At 65.0% G+C, this 19,624-nt stretch overlaps 1 protein-coding gene across 1 annotated transcript; it reads left to right on the top strand.

Moving 5' to 3' along the window:
- Positions 1–2,374: 2,374 nt before the first annotated feature.
- Positions 2,375–12,872, top strand: ADAM11 (ADAM metallopeptidase domain 11). Its single transcript, XM_030465894.1, has 26 exons — positions 2,375–2,432; positions 3,968–4,182; positions 5,446–5,522; positions 6,005–6,080; positions 6,637–6,722; positions 6,794–6,860; positions 6,982–7,030; positions 7,134–7,201; positions 7,622–7,696; positions 7,770–7,841; positions 8,613–8,779; positions 8,855–8,939; positions 9,019–9,109; positions 9,220–9,271; positions 9,376–9,475; positions 9,795–9,866; positions 10,258–10,350; positions 10,441–10,521; positions 10,602–10,652; positions 11,142–11,205; positions 11,274–11,373; positions 11,448–11,567; positions 11,645–11,813; positions 11,894–12,008; positions 12,218–12,308; positions 12,750–12,872. Exons 1-26 carry the CDS (start codon positions 2,375–2,377, stop codon positions 12,793–12,795), a joined length of 2,340 nt encoding a protein of 779 aa, XP_030321754.1. The 3' UTR covers positions 12,796–12,872.
- Positions 12,873–19,624: the final 6,752 nt, after the last annotated feature.

Genomic DNA, 19,624 nt, shown 5'->3' with positions numbered 1-19,624 from the left:
CTGCCCAAGATCTCCTCTCCATCTCCCCTCTCCCAGCTGCAAACCCTTCCCCCTCAGAGGGCCCCATCCCTCCAGGCCCTTGTCCCAAGTCCCTCCCCAGCTTTCCTGGAGCCCCTTCAGGCACTGGAAGGTGCTCTAAGGTCTCCCCATGGGATCCTTCTCTTCTCCAGCCTCAACACCCCCAACTCTCTCCCCCTGGCTCCAGAGCTGCTCCAGCCCTCCCAGCAGCTCCAGGGCCTCCTCTGGAATGGCTCCAGCAGCTCCGTGTCCTTCTGCTGATGGGGACCCCAGGGCTGGACACAGCTTTACCCCAGGGGGGGTCTCCCCAGAGGGGACAATCCCCTCCCTGTCCCTGCTGCTCACACTCTGGGGTGCAGCCCAGGGCTAGGGGGGTTTCATGGCTCCTGTTGAGCTTCTCCTCCCCCAGCACCCCAGGTCCTTCTCTGGCATGGCTTTGGGGCATCCCCTGCCCTGTGGGGCTGAGCTGGGTCAGAGCCCCCTCCGTGTGGCTGAGGAGGTGGCCAAGGAGCCCATCAGCCTTCCCCAGGGCTTCCCTGGCCAAACCAGCCTGGGAGATGCTTCCCCACTCCCCTGACCCCCCAAACTTGGGGAAGGGTTTGTGACCCCCCCCCCAGCCGGAGCATGGCCCCTCAGCAGCTCCTCCATGGTGACCCCAGGCCCAGCTGCACCTTTTCCTTCTGTCCCCCCCCAAGCTGGGGCTGCTGGCAGCTCCTCAGGGCTCTGCTCCTGCCTCCAACTTCTGCACAAATGGGGGGAGCCCCCGGGGCTGCTGCTCAGGAGGGGGCTCGGGGGGCAATGGGGGGGTGATTGAACATCAAGTTTCACATCTTTGAGTGAACTTCCCCGTGCCTTGGGGATGGCTCTGAGCTGCCCCTGTGTCCCCAGAGATGTTTGTCCCCATCAGGGGGTGAGTCCTGGGGGGAGAAGGGAGGGGAGGTGGGGGTGAGGCTCCCAGCAGAGAGGGTCTGTGGGGAGGGGGCACATCCCCCCCACCCCAGCGTGTCCTGGGTGCCCTGGGCAGAGGGTGTTGGGATGTGCTGGGATGTGTTGGGATGTGCTGGGAATCCTTCCCCGGGGTCATGGTGGCCCTGGGAGGAGCTGGAAGGAAAGGGGGGGCCAGGGGGTGCAGGGAAGCCCCCAGAAGATGTGGGGATGGGAGAGGTTGACCTGGGGTTGTAACACAAAATGGGTCAAAAAAGTTTAAAGGGGGGGATGAGTTGTTCTGGGGGAGCACGAGGGATGTGAAGGGGGGTTCAAGACCCTGGGTTGATCTTTCTAAGGGGGTCCAGGGCAGGTGACCTCTGGGGTTATCTGGGGGCTACCAAAGTGTCTCAATTCCCTCGACCACCCCGGGTGCCAAGCTCTGCTCCTCCTGTGGACAGGGGGTGCCCACTGCCCCCCCTGGGGACAACCAGCACTCCCCCAGGGCTGGCCCTGAGCAAGGCCACGGCTGAGGAGCTCCAGGAGGTCTCTGTCCACCCCCGGCCCCACCTCTGGGATGGTGGGATGAGTTCCCCTTCCCATGCCATCCCCTCCATCCTGCTGCTGCAATAAACAGGAGTTTACTGGGGGCTTTTTGTCTCCCCTGATCCCCAGGTGGGGGATGGGCCCTTGCAGCATCCCCTGAATTGGGGGCACCCCAGGAGGGGGGGGCTGTGTTCCCAGTGCTCCCCGGCTGGGAGGTACACAACTGAGAGCCCCCACCCCCAAAACCAGTGACAGCTCAGGATTGATCCCCAACCCCAGGTGCTCTGGGTGTCCCCAACCCCATGTTCAGCAGAGGCCCCTGGGACCCCCAGCTCCCATCTGGCACCATCTGGGGGGGAACAGGGATCTGTACTGGCAGAGGGGCCCGGTACTGGTGTGTGTCGGGGTGTCTAATACTGGCTGGGGAGCTGGTACTGGGGGGGACTCCAGTCCCAGCTGGTGACCCTGTAGGGGCTGGTGGGGCTCCGGTACCGGCTCGGGATGTAGCACTGGCGGGGGGGTGGTGACACCGGCTGGGGGTCCCGGTGCCGGGGGGGGGGGGTGACACTGTCGGAGGGTCCCGGTACCGGGGCGGTGGGGAGGTGCCCCCGGCTGGGGGTCCCGGTGCTCCGGTGCTGCAATGCCGCGGGGGTGCCAGCGGCGCTGCGGCAGCCGGGGGGGGGTGGGGGGAGGGCGGGGCGGTGCTGCCGGTGCCGGGGGGGCGGGGGGCGGCGGGCCCGGGGCCGTGCGCGCGTGCGGGGGGCGGGGGCGGCGCTCGGGGCCCGGCGGCCGCTCCCTGCCCGGCCCGGGGCGGGGGTTCGGGCGGGGGCAGACGGTCCCCGGCTCGGCGGGCCCGGTGCGGCCGCGCTCGGATGATGAGGGAGCCATGAGCCCGCTGCGGGGCTGGCTGCTCGCCGCGCTCCTCTCGCTCGCCCCGCGGGCAGGTAGGTCCGGGCCCGCTTCGCCCCGGTACCGGCATCGCCCCGGGCCTGGCATCCCTCCCGTCGCCCCGCTCCCCGCATCGCCCCGGCTCCGGTACCGGCAGCGCTCCTGGCATCATCCCGTTCCCCGGCCCCGTTCCCCCTCCCCATCGCTCCGGTCCCCCGGCACCGGCATCGCCCCGGTGCCGGCATCGCTCCGGTGTCCCGGTCCCGCTCGTGGCCCGGGCATCTTCCCGGTCCCCGCATCGCCCCTGTCCCCTGATGTCCCGCTCCCTGCATCTCCCCGCTGTCCCGGTCCCGGCCCCAGAATCGCCCCCGGTCCCGGTCCCGGTTCCGGCCCCGCCGCCGCCGCTGCGGTTTTTTCGCTGCATCGACACATTTTTCCGCAGCGCCGCCCCCCCCGCAGAGCCCCGGGAGGGGCTGGGCCCGCAACTGCCCCCGCGCCCCTGTCCCCCGGTGTCCCCGCCGAGGGGTCCCTGCGCCAGCACCCCTGTCCCCGGTGTCCCCGCGGGACGAGTCCCCGTGCCAGCCCTCTGTGTCCTCTCGGGAGGTGGCCCCATAGCGGCTTCCCCCCACCCCTGTCCCCTGGGTGTCCCCGCGGGAGGTGTCCCCATGCCGGCACCCCTATCCCCCATGTATCTCCCCCCGAGATGTCCCCATAGCAGCCTCCCGTGTCCCCTCTCAGATGTGTCCCCATATCTGCTGCCCTGTCCCCTGGGTGTCCCCCCAGGAGATGCCCCCATAGGAGCCCTGCATGTCCCCTTGGGATGTGTCCCCATAGCAGCCCCCGGGTGTCCCCTGGGTGTCCCCTGCAGGCCTGTCCCCACACCTGCCCGCCTGTGCCCTCACTGTCCCTTCTGGAGGATGTCCCCATACCAGCCCCCCATGTCCCATCGGTGTCCCCTCCAGGAGGTACTGCTGTGCCCCCCACCCTTCCTCCAGGTGCAATGGCATTCCTGGGTCCCCCCATGTGTCCTGGGTGTCCCCTCTCAGATGTGTCACATTACTGTGACACCCTCATGTCCTCTGGGTGTCCCCACCAGGATGTGCTACTTTACCTGGGGCCCCCTGAGCTTTCCCCCCAGCCCCAGATGTGTCCCCAACATCCCCTGGGCACCTCCCAGCCCGTGTGGTGCCCCCTCCTGGTCACACCTCCACGCACGGGTGTCCCCCTCATGTCCTCCACCCCTCTACCCTAGGATATGTCCCCATACCCCTTCTGCATGTCCCTGTCGGTCCTCATCCCCAGCCCCCACGTCCCCATCCCTCCAGGACACAAGTGTCCCCTTTGAGATGCTGTGCCACACCTGCGTTGCCCTCAGAGCACTTCCCCATCCCCCATGTCCCCATCCCTCTGTGTCCCCATTTCCCAAGTCCCCATGTACCCGTACCCCGTGTCCCCAGTCCCCATGTCCCTATGTCCCCATCCCTCCCCAGTCCCTGTGTCCTCATCTCTCCTCATCCTCATGTCCCTAATTCCCCGTGTCCCCATCCCCCATGTCCCCCTAACTCCCTGGCCCACCGTGACCCTCTCCCCTGTCCCTCAGGCCTGGCCACACAGGGGGGATGGCCGCAGTGGAGGGTCCCCCGGGCCCGGTGGCAGGAGGGGGATGTGGTGTCCCAGGTCACCCACCCCAGCAGGCTGGTGGGGCAGAGCTCAGGAGGAGAAGTCCAGAGGCACCAGCTGGACACCAGGGTCAGGAATGAGCCCGGAGGAGGAAAAAAAGGAGGAGGAGGAGGAGGAGGAGGCCCGGTGAGTGACCTGCACCCCCCATCCGCTCTCCTCCTGGGGTTCCTGTCACCTGCCTGGCCACACCCTGGCAAGCCTGTGGCCACCAGTGTCCCATCCCGGAGCCTTCATCCCCTTCATGGGAACCATCACCCTGCCCTGGCAGGCACTGGTGTGTGCCAAAGGGTCCTGGGACACCTGGGAACCAGGGGAGCACAGGAGTGGGGAGATGAAATGGGAGCAGGGACAGGCAGGGAGCAGGCAGGGACTGGGGAGCAGGCAGGACTCCTGCAGGACAAGCAGGTTCAAGGCTCCATCAAAGGCTGATCCCAGCCAGGTGAGAGCAGCCGCCCCTCCCTGGCCCCCCCAAACCCGCAGCCATCCCCCCACCCCCGCTGGGTGCCCCTCACCCCGGGCCGGTTTTCCCGGCGTTTCAGGGACCGGCACACACCTCCCACCCGGGGCCGGCGGGGTCGATGCTTTCAAGAGGCCGCGGCAGCCAGGACGCATCGATCCCCCCATCCCCGCCGGATAAAGGCTCAGTAAGGAGCTGGAATCACCGCAACGGGGATTTAAAGCCGGCGTTAAGTAAAACCACGGGACGCCGGGAAGCGCCGTGGGTCCGGGCTGGCGCTGGCGGGAGGGTGGGAGGTGTCGGGGAGGGGATGGAGCGGGAGGTCCCGGGGGATCCGGCCTCGGTCTCAGCGGTGGCATCACCAAAGCTCCCGGTGAGGCTCTGGACATGGTGGGCACTGTCCTGGCCGGGACGAACCCGGGGGGCTGCGAGGTGACAAACTTGTCCTCGTGTCCATGTCACCGTCCTGAGCTGCGTCCGGGTCCCAGCGAGGGGATGGGGCACCTTTGGAAAGGTTTGGTGTTTCCTGGCTGGAGAAAGGGTTGGCTTTCCCCACGGCCCCCGCGGGACGCGCTGCCGGGTTGGCCCCTCAGTCCTGCGGCGTTTGCCGGGGCTCAGCCGGGCTCGGCCCCCGGCGGCTGCTGCGGGAATTGGGTCAGGACCGCGGGAGCCGGAGTGGTGCTGCCTGCGGCCCCCACCCTGACACGGCTCCCCAGGAGGTGGGTGACAGGATGCAGGTGCCCTCCCGGCACCGAGGGATCAATGATTTGGGGGTAAAACCCCAGCATTTTCCTTTATCTGGAATTCTTGGGGGTTAAAAATAAAATATCACCTTTAGAGGTGGTAGATTTGGGCTGGTCCTTTTTATTATTATTTATTTTTAATTTACTTGGTGTGTGGGGGGGGGGCTGACGGCTCCGTCTCTCCTGCAGGGGCTGCACCTGGCTCGGGTGAGCTTCGTGGTGCGGGCATTCGGCATCGCCTTCACCCTCGACCTCCGGCTGAACCAGTGAGGGGCCCGGGGCACCCAGTGGGGTGGGGGGCATCTGCTGTGGGGCTGGGGGCACCTGATATGGGGCTGGGGGCATCTGAAATGGGGCTGGAGCATCTGCTGTGGGGCTGGGGCACCTGCAATGGGGCGGTGGTATCTGATTTGGGGCTGGGGGCACCTGATATGGGGCCGGGGCACCTGATGTGGGGCTGGGGCACCCACTGGGGGTTGGGAGCACCTGAAATGGGGCTGGGGTAACCCGCATGGGGCTGAGGCTGCCCCTGAGCAGGAGGAGGGTCCCTGGGGGAGGGGCTCCAGTCCCAGCTCCAGTACGAGGTGTGGGGGGGTGGGACGGGGGGGCCCAAGGGGCGTTCACTGCGGGGTAAAGCCACGTGCGTGGGTGGTGGGTGGGCACACCCCAGGGTGCTGCTGCGGAGGGGCTGCTGCTCTCTCCCTTCTCCTCCTCCCCCCGCAGCCTCTCACCCGCCCCCTCCCCGCAGCCACCTCCTCGCCTCCCACTACCAGGAGCGGCACCTCGGCGTGGGCGACAACGGCACCCACAGCACCCACAGCACGGTGAGCTGCACCCCACGGGAGGGACCCTGCCCGGGGGGGTCACGCGGGGCCACGCCGTGCCATCTCATGCCACACTGTCACACCGTGCCCTGCCATGCCGTGCCATGTGGTGCCAGGCTCTGTCACACAGTGCCACATTGTGCCGCGGTGTGCCGTGCCATGCCACGCTCTGTCACACAGTGCCATGCTGTGCAGTGTCACTGTCACACCCTGCGGTGCCATCTCAGGGCTCCTGGTGGCAAATTTCTAAATCCAGCCACAGCCCAGGATTGGCACCAGCACCTTGGTGTCCCCACCCAGGTGGCCTCTGGATCCCCCTACCCCTTGGGTGCCCACCCACACCTAGGGGGTGCCCAGCTGGGTGCTGGGGGGTTCCTCCTCCCTCCCACGGGTGGTGATGAGCCCCGAGTGCTTTGGCCTGGCAGTGGTCCCCACCCAGTGCCACGGGTGCCCTGTGCACCCCGAGGGCAGCACCCTCCAGCCCCCGGGTACCGGGGGGGCAGGACGTGACCCCCGGGCTGGGCAGGGGGCTCAGCATCCTCTCTGTCTGAGGCAGGGTGCAGGGGAGCACTGCTACTACCAGGGCCGTCTGCGGGGGCTGCCCCGCTCCTTTGCTGCTCTCTCCAGCTGCCAGGGCCTGCGGTGAGTGACCCTGGGGGGTGTGGGCTGGGGATGCCCCCCCCAGCACCCCCTCACCCCCCTCCCTCTTGCAGTGGGGTCTTTTCGGATGGCCGAGCCACCTACCTGATCGAGCCCCAGGAGGGTGTCGAGGATGGGCAGGTGAGTGGTGGCACCCAGCATCTGCCTGCCTCAGTTTCCCCACTGCAGCTGTATGGGTCTGGCTGTGGCTCAGCCCCGGGGACACGGGGACAGTCCTGTGACACTCATCTCCCCATGGCAGGACCTTCAGCCACACATCGTTCAGCGCATCCCCAACTGTGCTCAACCAGGTGAGCCTTGGCGTGGAGCTGGTGCTGGTTCCTGAGGACCCAGTGACAGTGGCCTTGGTGGCCCTGTGTCCTGCTCCCCGACAGCTCTGTCCTTTCCCCCCAGGCTGCCTCTCCCCTGTGCTCAGCCAGCACCTCACAGACGGGTCACCCAAGCTGCGGCAGCGGCGACAGGTTAGCAGGGACAAGTGGGGACACTGGGAGAGGGGCAGGGGACACTGGGTAGGGGACAAGGACCCTTGACCCCAGTTGGCCTCTAGCTGCTGCTCAGCCATGGCCTGGGTCTGCCAGGGGCTAAGCCAGGCTGGCTGGGAGGTACTGGGGATGTTCAGGGCATGTTGGGGACATTTGGAGGGTGCTGGGGATGTTTGTAGGATGCTGGCAATAGTTGGAGGGTGCAAGGATGTTTAGAGGGTGCTTGGGATGTTTGGGGTATGCTGTGGATGGTGGGAGAGTTCTGAGGATGTTTGGAGGGTGCAGGGGGTGTTTAGAGGGCTCTGGGGACGTCCAGGGGGTGCTGGGGTCTGTTTGGTGGGTGCTGGGATGGACACATGGGTGCTGCTGGAGTTGGCTCATCCGTGTGTCCCGTGGCAGCTCCGCCGGTCCCAGCACACAGTTCACAGTGAGACCAAGTACATCGAGCTGGCGGTGGTGAACGACCACCAGCTGGTAAGGGGAGGGTCCTGGGGTTTGGGTGGGGGGATTGGGGTGGGCCCCCCACCCAGCCTGGTGTCCCTCCCAGTTCCTGCAGCTCCGCAAGTCCGTGGTTCTCACCAGCAACTTTGCCAAGTCCGTGGTCAACCTGGCTGACATGGTGAGGGGGTTCAGCTCCAGGGGCTGATCCCAGGGGGTTTGTCCCTGGGGGGAAATTGTCCCTGGGGGGTTGGTCCCCAGCACCTGGTGGGTTTGTTTCTGGGATTCATTCCCCAGAGGTTTGTCTCCAGTGGACTTGTCCCTGAGGGGAGGGTTGTCCCCAAGGGGTTTGTCCCTGGCTTTGTCTCCTGGGACAGGGTGGGTTTGGTCCCTGGCACCTGGTGGGTTGGGGTTTGTCCCTGGGGGAGGCTGGCACCTGGGAAGTTGTGTCCCCATCACCTGGTGGGTTTGTCCCTGGGGGCATTGTCCTCCAGAGGTTTGTCCCACTGGGGGTTTGTCCTTGAGGAGTTTGTCCCCAGCACCTGTTGGGTTTGTCCATGGGTGAGGTGTCCCTGGTTCCCGGTGAGTTTGTCCAGGGGGTGGGGTGGGGGTGTCTGTCCCTGGAGTTTGGTCCTCAGCACCTGATGGGTTGGTCCCTTGGGGGGTTGTTCCCAGGGGGTTTGTCTGTAGCACCTTGTGCTTTTGTCCTGAGGGGATTGTTCCAGGGGGATGGGGGAAGGAGCGGAAGAGGAGGAAGTTGTAGGTAGGGCCCTGTACGTGGGGGATTTGTCCCGGGGAGTTTGTCCCCAGGGGGTTCATTCCTGTTCCTACTGGGTTTGTCCCCGGGAGGGTTGTCCATGGGTGGGAATGTCCCCAGAGAGTTGGACCCTGGCTCCTGGTGGGTTTGTCCTTGGGGGGATGTTCATCCCTAACACTCTCCTCATCCCCACAGATCTACAAGGAGCAGCTCAACACCCGCATTGTGCTGGTGGCCATGGAGACCTGGGCCTCGGAGGACCGGATCCGGATGGGGGAGGATTCCCTGGAGACCCTGACCGAGTTCATGAAGTACCGGCGTGAGGGGCTGGCAGAGCAGAGTGACACCGTCCACCTCTTCTCGTGAGTGCCGTGGGCATGTCACCTCCCCGGCTCTGGGAGCCACCGTCCCCATTCCCACCATCCTCTTCCTCACAGGGGTCGGACCTTCCAGAGCAGCCGCAGTGGCACGGCCTTTGTGGGGGGCATCTGCTCAGCTGCCCGTGCCGGGGGTGTCAATGAGGTGGGTGCAGCGAGACCCCGCCGGGAGGGGGCTGGGGCTGAGGGGTCCCCCGGGTGACTCCCCCGTGTCCCCGGTGCAGTACGGCAACGTGGCGGCCATGGCGGTGACGCTGGCGCAGACGCTGGGGCAGAATGTGGGAATGATGTGGAACAAACACCGCACAGCTGCAGGTACCTGCCACCCGCTGGGAGGGGGCTGGGGACAACGAGGGGGTCACACTGTGGTGCCCCAAGCTGGCAGCGGGACGTTTGTCACCCCCGGTCCCTCTCCTCTCTCCCAGGAGACTGCCGGTGTCCAGACTCCTGGCTGGGCTGTATCATGGAGGACACAGGGTGGGTGTCCGTTCAGGGTGGCACTGCCACCATCCCCCATGTCACCAGCTATGCCTGGTGATGGCACCCTGGTGACACAGGGGTGACAGTCCCCTGTCCCCCAGGTATTACCTCCCACGGAAGTTCTCCCGCTGTAGCATTGATGAGTACAACCAGTTCCTGCAGGACGGGGGTGGCAGCTGCCTCTTCAACAAACCCCTCAAGGTACCGGGACCCCCCGGACTCCTGACCCCAGGCTGTGGGAGCCATCACGGGTGGGGAGCAATGCCCTGGGGAGCTCTGAGGGTCCTTGGGGACTCATGGTGTCCCCCAGCCCCTGCCGTGGCCGAGGTGACAGCACTGGTGTCAACCCTCTCATCCCTCACTGGGGACAGAGCCCGAGCCTTACAATTGAGGGCAAAACCCAAGTGGTTTGGAGAGGAGGGGGGGCTTGGGGGGTCCTGATACCCCCTTTTCTGGGGGGCAGTGCCCGGCCTGGGGACCTCCCCTGCAGCTCTTGTGTCCCTTCTCTTGGTCCTGGCAGCTCCTGGACCCTCCAGAGTGTGGAAACGGCTTCGTGGAGGCAGGAGAGGAGTGTGACTGCGGGTCCCTGGCGGTGAGGGGAGCAGAGCTGGGCATGGGGGCACTGGGTAACTGGGCAGGATGGGACTGGTTAACTGGGCATGGGGGCACTGGTTAACTGGGCAGGATGGGACTGGTTAACTGGGCATGGGGGGACTGGTTAACTGGGCATGGGGGCACTGATTAGCTGGGCCGGATGGGACTGGTGAGCTCAGTGGGACAGGTGAGCCCAGCTGCACTCTGGGCTGCCCACCATGCCCAGGGCGCAGTCACCATGATGGGGGCTGCTCACTGCAGCCATCCAAGGGGTCCCCTCACCATCCCAGGGGTCCCCTCACCATGGCTGTGCCAGGGATCCCCTTCCCACAGCCAATGTCCCGGGGCTCTGCTCCCCACGGCCGTGCTGAGGTGCTGTGTCCCCACAGGAGTGTGCGAGGAGCGGGGGCAACTGCTGCAAGAAGTGCACGCTGACCCATGACGCCATGTGCAGCGATGGGCTCTGCTGCAAGGGCTGCAAGGTGGGGCTGGGGGGGGGCTGTGACCCCCCAGGGGGCTGAGGGGTCCCTGGGCTTGGGGCTCTGAGGTGGCAGCTCTGTCCCCCTGTGCAGTACGAGCCACGAGGTGTGTCCTGCCGGGAGGCTGTGAACGAGTGTGACATCCCTGAGACCTGCACTGGGGACTCCAGCCAGGTGAGCTGGGCTGGGGGACACAGGGGGACATGCTGCAGGGACATGTGGCATCACCCGTCCCCTTCTCCCTGTCCCCCTAGTGTCCCCCCAACCTCCACAAGCTGGATGGCTACTTCTGTGAAAACGAGCAGGTGAGTCCAGCTTGGTGTGGTGGGACATGTCCCGTGGGATGCCAGCACATCCCTGTGGGCTCCAGACTGTCCTCTGGGGCTCCAGCTTGTCCTGGGAAGCTCCAGAACATTCCTGTGGGCTCCAGCGTGTCCCTGTGGGGCTTGGACCCATCCCATGGGGCTACAGCAAATCCCTGTGGGCTCCAACGTCCTGATCCTTGGCTGAGCCGTGCACAGGGGGTGGGCTGGGGGTCCCTGGGGTGCACAGCTGGCTCCTCATCCGTGTGCCACGGTCCCTGTGCCACCTTCCCTGTGTGTGTCACCCTACTCCCCACACCCCACGTTTTCCCCGGGTCCCCTCTCCTGCTCCCCCGTGCACACACATGGCAGCGGTGGCCACGCACGCCTCCCTCGGCCACGTGCCACCCGTCCCCGTGTCCCCAGCGTGGCTGCGGGCACACGTGGCTCCCCGGTGTCCCCTTCCCCACCTCGTGGCCCCCCTCTCCTCAGGGACGATGCTATGGTGGGCGCTGCAAAACGCGGGACCGGCAGTGCAACGCGCTGTGGGGACGCGGTGAGTGTCAGCCCCGGGCTGGGGAGGGGACGGGGAGGGGACAGGGGGTGACACCCGTTTGCCGCCAGGCTCGGCCGAGCGGTTCTGCTACGAGAAGCTGAACGTGGAGGGGACAGAGAGGGGCAACTGCGGGCGCGAGGGTGCGGGATGGCTGCAGTGCAACAAGCAGTGAGTGACCGTCCCCACGCGTGCCCTCCTGGCTGCCACCCGCCTGCCGCGGTGACGCCACCGCCGCCTTGCAGGGACGTGCTCTGCGGGTTCCTCCTCTGCGCCAACATCTCGGGCGCTCCTCGGGTGGGCGAGCTCAGCGGGGAGGTGGCCACCACCACCTTCTTCCACCAGAACCGCTACGTGGACTGCAGGTGGGTGCCGCGCCCGGGGGGTCCCCAGCCGGATCGAGGACGACCCCAGCGTCACCCGGTGCCACCGTCCCACGCAGGGGAGGCCACGTGCAGCTGGTGGACGGCTCGGACCTGAGCTATGTGGAGGACGGGACACCCTGCGGGCCCGGCATGCTGTGCCTCGACCGCAAATGCCTTCCGGCCACCGCCTTCAACTTCAGCTCCTGCCCCGGCAGCTGGGACGGGAAGATTTGCTTTGACCACGGGGTGAGGGACACCCCCGGGGGACAGGGAGGGACCCCAGGGCGGGTGTCACGGCAGCAGGGGGTGACACGGTCCCCTCGCAGGTTTGCAGCAATGAGGGGAAGTGCATCTGCCGGGCAGAGTGGACGGGGAAGGACTGCAGCGTCTACGACCCCATCCCCGAGCCGAGACCGACGGGGGAGACGGAGAGATACAAGGGTCTGTGCACCCCCGGGGGGACAACGGGGTCCCCGTGTCCCTGCTGTCCCCAGCCCCAGCACCCCGGGGTGGCCTGCTCTGTCCCCGGACACCCCCAGGGGATCCCCCCACCCGGGGTCCTGCCCCGCACAGCAGTGGGGCTGTGTCCCCGTGTCCCCTCACTACTGACACATGTACCTGTCCCCTCCTCCCTGTCCCCTCTGTCGCAGGTCCCAGCGGTACCAACATCATTATTGGCTCCATCGCGGGGGCTGTGCTGGTGGCTGCCATCGTCCTTGGGGGGACAGGCTGGGGATTTAAGTAAGCGGGGGCTGCGTGCCTTGTCCCTCTGCTGTCACCACGCCAGAGCCAGGCCCTGCCCTCCTGGGGCCACCCCTGGGGGGGACACTGCCCGTACCCCCCAAAACGGGCATCACCTGTCCCCTGGGGACTGGGGAGGCCTCGTCCCTACCTTGACTCTTTGTCCCTGCCTGGTCCCTTTGTCCCTACCTTATGTCCTTGTCCCTCGGCCTGGTCCCCTTGTCCCTGGCCCTGTCTGCATGTGCCACCGGGGTTTCACTGTCCCCTTGCTCCATCCTGGCTGTCCCCAAGCATGGGGTGACTGTGGGGGCAGCTGTGCAGGTGCCCCCGCCTGGCACTGGGACATGTCCCATGTCCTCTGCCTGTGGGACCGGGGACACCTCGTAGGGGACAGGGGTGGCACTAACGCTGATCTCCTCTCCCCCCTCACTGCCCCCCAAGGAACATCCGCCGAGGAAGGTACGACCCGGCGCAGCAGGGAGTGTAACCACCCCCCCCATCGTGTCACCGTCACTGTCACCGTCACCCCGACGGCGTGGGACCCCCGGCCTGGGCCCGTCTGTCCCTGTCGCTGTGTGTCCGGCCGTGCTGTCTCCATCTCTGTGCCCCCCAGCTGAAAAGAGGCGGCGGTTTGGAGGGGGGGAGGGGGGACTGGCAGCAGCCCCCACCCCCACCCCGGGGCTGGCTCTTTTCGGCTCAGTGTCCCCCCCATGTGTCCCCCCACCCCGTGTCACAGCCCACACTAAACACACCCCAATTCTGTGTTGCAGGTCCGGGGGGACCTGAGAGGGGGATGCTCTGCCCCTCATGCTCCCCCCCCAGCGCCTCATTAACAGCAATTAACCGGGGTGCTGCTGCCCAGCGGCCACCAAGGAGGAGAGTGGGGGGCACCTGGGACCCCCCCCGACCCCCGCCACACCACCACGAATGTCTGGGTCCCCCCGGCCCCCATCCCAGGGCTGGCAGCACCAGGATGAATGTATCTGCAGGGGGGCGAGTGGGGACCCCCCAACCCCCCACCCCCCATCAGCATCTTCCAGCTTTGGGGTCCCAATGGCTGGCCAGTGCTCCCCAGTACCAGGCCAGTGCTCCCCAGTACCAGACCCCCCAGTGCAGGGACAGGAGTTGTGTCCCCCCCACCCCAGGTGCCAGGTCTGGGATGGGGTCCCAGCTCTGCACCCCCAGATGTGCTTCCCCTTGGGGTACCCCAACACTGTCCCCCACTACAAATGTTATGGCCACACACCCCCAGCCATGGTGTCCCCAGGTCCCTGGTGGTGGGGACTGTCCCCCCCCCTGTCCTCAGCTCAGGCAGGTGAATCCCCAACCAGTGGCCCTGGGGCTGGGGAGGGACAGGTGAGCCCGGGCTGGTGGCAGTGGTGCTTCTGGGGGGCGGCATGTGTCACCCCAGCCCCATGGACACCCGGTGGTACCTGTCTGACCCCCCCAGGTATCTGCTGGCTGTCCCCCTTCCCATGGCAGCTGGGTGGCATGTGTCATCCTGTCCCCATGGCACGTGTCACCCTGCATGGGGTGACTCTGTAAGGCCACCCAACCCACAGCACCAGGGAGCACTGAGGGCCACACGGGTCCCCTCAAACACAGGTGACACCCCTGGTGGCACTCAGTGTGTGTGTGTCTGTGTGCGTGGACACTCCTGGTGACTCTCAGCAGGGGACAGTGGGTATGGCACCCCATGCACACGATGGTGTTGGGGTGTCACCCCTTGCCCTGTGTCCCTGCCTGCCATCAGGACCCTTTCCCGTGGTGGCAGAGGGTGACCAGGGGTGTCCCCAAGCCCAGCCACAGCTAAGGCATGTGGTGTCCCCTGACGTTGGGTGACAGCCCAGCTGGGTGCCCTGGCAGAGATGGCACCAGGCAGGGGACAAATCACCTCTGTGCCGAGGCCTTGGGAGGTGACAGTGGGACAGGAGGTGGCTGGGTGTCCCCAGGATGTGCTTTGTTGGTGACCCCTCTCATGATCCATCAGTGATGGGCTGGGGACACAGGGACCTGGGGCCACCATGGGCACGGGGGGAGGGGTCTGGGCCAACCCCCATCTCTCTCACTGTCACCACAATGTCCCCACAGCTGTCACAGCCACAGTGCCAGGGTGGTCCCTGCAGCAAGGGGACACCTCTGTTTCAGAGCAAGAAGCCACCGTTGTCACTGGGTTTAGGGACATTAATATAATATATATATATATATAAATACTGGGCTTTTTTCTTAATGATTTTAACTCTGTAAGGTCAAGAGGTGCCGGGAGGGCCCGGCCAGGGGGGGGTCCCCTGTCCCCTGTGCTTCCACAGCCAAGAGAGCAAAACCTCCCCCCCCCAAGGCTGAGCCTCCGGGCCCAGCAGGCGACAGGGGACAAGCACAGCGGGGGGGTGACAATCCCCTGTCCTGCCACCTCGCTGCCCCGCACCACCGCACTCCCGGGTCCTGGGGAAGGGGCTTCGCTGTCCCCTCTCCGCCGACCCCGCTTTGCACACCCCGGGAGCCACCGGAGCTGCCGTCCGGGTCCCGCAGCGGCTCCGAATTGATTCCCAATAAAGGTTTGGACAATTCCCGCGGCTCCTCCTCCCTGCGCTCCGGGGCTGTGGGGTTGGGGGATGCTCCTGCCCGTGGGCCCCTCCACATCATCCCACCCACGGCCTCCTCATGTCCCACACTCCACCCAGGACTGTCCCCTCGTGTCTAAGTCAAGAGTCCTATCGTATGGTGACACTGGGACAAGGTGGGGGACACCGAGGTCCCCTCCCTCTGAGCCCAGGGGGGACACCGCCTCCCCCCAGGGACTCCTGTCCCCCGCGTCCCACCGCAGGGATGCTCAGCTCTGTGTCCAACTGCGAGCTCACGGCTCCCTCCCTGTCCCACCACGGGGACAGATCCCTGACACTTCTCTGGGACACGGGAACCGATCATGGTCCCACGGCAGGGACAGGGGGGGCAGGGCCCTGTCCCCTCCCAGGGACACCCCACGGGGGGACAGCTCTGCCTGGCTCTGCAGTGCCGTGACCAACCCCAGGCTGGTGTCCCCATCATCCCCGTGGGGACCTGGGGATTCGTCCCCAAAACCAGAGGGACCCACGGGGCTGGAGCAGCCTCTGGGGACCAGCGGGGGTGGGGGGCAAAGCTCGGCACGGCCGGAGTGTCCCCTGGCACGGCCGGAGTGTCCTTTGTCACCGCAGGGATTGTCCCCTGGCCCCGCTCCGCACATCGACCACGAGAGGGCCCCCCCAGCCCAGCCCAGGAGCGCCTGGCCTGGGAGTGCAGGGGATGCTCTGATGTCCCCAGGATGCTCTGGTGTCCCCAGGATGCTTTGATGTCCCCGAGATGCTCCGAGGTCACACGGGTCCCCAGCCCCGAGCTGGCAGGATGGAGCCCAAGGCCAAAGGAGCGGGATGAGGGGGGTGTGGGGGGGCTGCATCACAGACCCTCTGCCCAACGTCCTTTGTTGGCAACATCTGTGGCAGATGGGGACACCAGACCAGTGGTGCCACCACCGCCCTCAGTCTTGGCTCAGCACGCCCCTGGCACCCAGGGCAGTGGGTGGGACACAGGGCAAAGCTGTGACAGGCCAGCCCCTGTGGTGGGACTGAGGGGACCTTCAGAGGCCCAAGGGGACCCATCTGGTGTCCCCAAAGCAGGAAAACACCCCAGGGCCCACGGCTCCAGGACACTGGGGAGCAGGAGCAGGTCTGCTGCCAGCTCTGCCTCAGCATGGGGGTGCCCAGAAGCTCCTTGGGGTCCCCTGGGGTGCTACTCAGGAAGGTCCTCAGGGTGCTCCTTGGGGTATTCTTTGGGGTGCTCTTTGGGGTGCTCCTTGGGTATTCCTCGGAGTGTCTCTCCTGGCTGCAGAAGGGTCAGGACCATCCTGCTAAAGCCATCCCCTTCATCCCCCCTCTCTGTGCCCCCAGCCAGAGCCTCACTGTGTAGGGAAGGTGCTGGGGGAGGTCCTGGACACTGCACCCCCCCCCCCTCACCTCTTGGCACACCCAACCCCCCCTTTCTCCCCACGAGCTGGGCACAGCAGGGACATCTTTGCACCCCACTGAAGGACTTTGGCTGCAGATTTGCCACCAGACACATCCTGAGAGGATCTGTTCTGGGCTATTCTGGGCTGGTGTCGAGATAGCAGGTGATGAGTGAGCCAGAGACACTCCAGAGGCTCCTGACTCCAGAGTTATGCAGGGTCAGGGGAGCAAAACCCACGACTTCAACTGGGCCCATCGGGGTCTGCAGCCCTGGGGGTCCTGCAGCCTCTGTGCTGGGGGTGGTGAGGACACTCAGGAGGGGTTGGACACAGCACAAGAGATGCTCCCTGGCCACCTCCTCAGGACCACACATCTGGGAGATGCAGCAGGGCTGGGTGCCCAGGGGTGCTCCATGCCCCAGGCTGCTCCATCCCCAGCTCCTCTCCAGCCTCCTCCACCCATCACCACCTCTGCCAGGGAGAGGAGCGGCCCCTGAGGCAGGGCAGGGGCTGGCAGTGTCCTCCCTGTGCTCCAGACCCTTCTTTTGCCCCTTCCTCCCCAGCTGCAGGGGACAGACCTCACCCCAGCCCACACTCCTCACCCACCCAGGCAGCAGAGTGTCCCCTTCCTCCAACACCCTCTGCAGGGTCAGCACCACCTTTTGGGTTCTCCAAGGTGGGATTCACCCCCCACGGCTGCAGCAGACCTGGGAGAGCCAGGGACAGACCTGAGGACACTGAACAAGGAGAAACTCCAAGATTTTGTGTCCCCTTGTTGTGCTGCATGCAGCAATGGGGCCCTGAGGGGATCCTGCCAACCTCAAAATAAGAATAATAAATTCCTCGTTATCAGTAAAAGTGGAGAAACTCCTGCCTTGGATCTGTGCCCTTCACATAATGGGAAACCCTTGAACCCCAAACATCTCCTCTGGTTGCCAGAGCTGATGGGTGAGCACCTGTCTGAGATGTCCCAGCCTCTGCCTTTGGGGGGGGCACAAGGGAGCTCCTCAAGGAGCCCTTGGGATGTGGGAGGCTCTGAGGCTCCTCAGAAATCTGAGATGTTTGGGTTGGGTGCTGAGAGCAGAGGGGGAGGTGGGGTGGTCGTGGGCAATGCTGCCCTGGGAGGTGAGATGGGGAAATGTCTCCTTGGAGGGGGTTTTCTTGGAGAGGAGAAGGTAACCCCCCCACATCCCGGCTTCCCAACTCAGCTGGAAAAAACACATCCTGGTTTTCCATGTAAATACACAAAGAGTCTGAACTGAACACTGACCTTGACCCAGGACTGGGCCACCCTCCAGAGCTGTCCCAAGGGGAATTGTCCCTCTGTCCTTCTCTGGGACTCTCACACCCACACTCGAGCTCCAGGCACGTCCTGCACCAGTGACCATGCTGGGGGACACTGGGACCCCCCCTGGTCCTGTCACCCAAGGTCTGGAGAGGGAAAAGGAGGAGGAGAGAGGGGATGGGAGGGTAAAGCTCTGCCCCAGGACTTGGGGAGTATTGAGCAGGATCAGAGAATCCCCACTGTGCTGAGGAGTCAAGATTCCTGGTACAGGGAGATCATAGGGAAATCCAACTTCTCACAGAGTCCCAGACTGGGTTGGGTTGGAAGGGACCTTAAAGGGACCCCTCCCACCAGCCCAGGGGGCTCCAAGCCCCATCCAACCTTCAACACTGCCAGGGATGGGGCAGCCACAGCTTCTGGGGGCAACCTGGGCACCCAGGGGCTCAGCACCCTCATCCCAAAGAGTTTCCCCCTCCCTCCCTCCCTGCCCAAGATCTCCTCTCCATCTCCCCTCTTGCAGCTGCAAACCCTAAATTAGTTTTTTTTCTTCCCAAGTAATTTTTTTTTTTGATCTCCAGCAGGGTGCCCTTGCTGCCAGGGGGGCCAAGGGAATCAAGAAGAGGGTGGGCAGGATCTGGAGGGCTCATTCTGCCCCTCTGCTCTGCCCTGGGGAGGCCACAGCTGGGGAACTGCATCCAGTGCTGGGCTCCCCAGCTCCAGAGAGACAGAGAACTGCTCAGAGAGTCCAGAGGAGGAGAACAAAGCTGATCAGGGGTTGGGGCATCTCTGATGAGGAAAGGCTGAGAGAGCTGGGACTCTTTAAGAAGAGAAGGCTGAGGGGAGACCTTGTGAGTGTCCCCAAGTATCTAAAGGGTGGGTGCAGGGAGGATGGAGCCAGACTCTGCCCAGTAACTCCCAGTGCCAGCAGGATGGGCAATGGGCACAAGCTGGGACAAGGGAAGTTCCATTTAAATAGGAGGAAAAAACTCCTGTACAGTGAGGGTGCCCAGGGAGGTTGTGGAGTCCCCTTCTCTGGAGAGATTCCAAACCCCCTGGATGCAGCCCTGGGGGATGTGCTGTGGGGGATCCTGATTTAGTGGGGAGTGGGAGTGGGAGATCCCTGGGGGTCCCTTCCAACCCTGACACTTCTGTGGTTCTGTGATTTTGTGATGCTGACCAGGACTGGACCCAGTCCTGACTCCTGGGGACACCACTGGTTCCTGTCCCCCCACTACCTGTCCCACTGACCCTCTAAGTCCCTCTGAGCTGTCTCTGTGCCAGGTTTCACCCCAGCCCACTGCTGAGCTGTCCCAGGGGTGCTGTGGGTGCTGTGGGTGCTGGGTCTGCAGCTGCACAGCCCCTACACAAACCCCAACACTGTCCCTGTGGAAAAGCAAATTCCTCCACATTCCTGCACTCCCTGTGCATCCCACAGGCTGACCCAGTGCCCATGGATGCCCCCAGGAATCCACCTGCAGCTGATGGAATCAACTCCCCTGCCCACACCTCCCTCCCAGGCCCTTCCCCACGCTCAGGAGCTGTTGCTGTTCAGTTCTTACCAACCCTGTTCCCGTGTCAGGGCTGGGGGGTGGGGGGTCCCCTGAGCTCCCAGGGGCTGCAGAGCTCCCCCAGCACCCCCCCATGGGCCAGGAGGCATTAGGGCTGCTTTTTGGGGTACAAGATACAAGAATTCAGGCAGCAACTGAGATTTTCATACAAGCTCCAGGGGGAAGGGCAGAGAGAAGGGGTCTGCAGGTTCTGGTCCCTGTGCCCACCCCAGTGGGCAGCACCAGGTCCCAGCCCTGGAGAAGGGACGGGGATAAAGATCCAAGGGGTTTGGTCCCTTGGGGCAGATCAGGGTCAAAAGATTCTGCTCAGCACCACCCGTGGAGTGGGACAGAGGGACCTGGGCTGGACAGAACCCATCTGCTGAGCAGCTGCTGAGCACGGAATTTGCACAGCAAGGAAAATGTCACCCTGCAGAACACAAAATGTCACTTCCCAGGCTGTGACAAGCTGGTGTTTGAAGTCTCCTCTGATCCAGAGGACACAAAG

This window comes from Calypte anna, chromosome 27, assembly GCF_003957555.1.
Source record: "Calypte anna isolate BGI_N300 chromosome 27, bCalAnn1_v1.p, whole genome shotgun sequence".
NCBI lineage: Eukaryota > Metazoa > Chordata > Aves > Apodiformes > Trochilidae > Calypte > Calypte anna.
The sequence above is the reverse complement of the archived record's forward strand: the minus strand, read 5'-3'. Positions and strand labels throughout refer to the sequence as shown.

Coding starts and splice junctions, on each gene's coding strand:
- ADAM11 (XM_030465894.1), top strand. CDS start 2,375: ATGAGCCCGCTGCGGGGCTGGCTGCTCGCCGCGCTCCTCTCGCTCGCC. Junction 9,110..9,219: donor CAAACACCGCACAGCTGCAG/GTACCTGCCACC, acceptor CCTCTCTCCCAG/GAGACTGCCGGTGTCCAGAC. Junction 11,374..11,447: donor TGGCTGCAGTGCAACAAGCA/GTGAGTGACCGT, acceptor GCCGCCTTGCAG/GGACGTGCTCTGCGGGTTCC.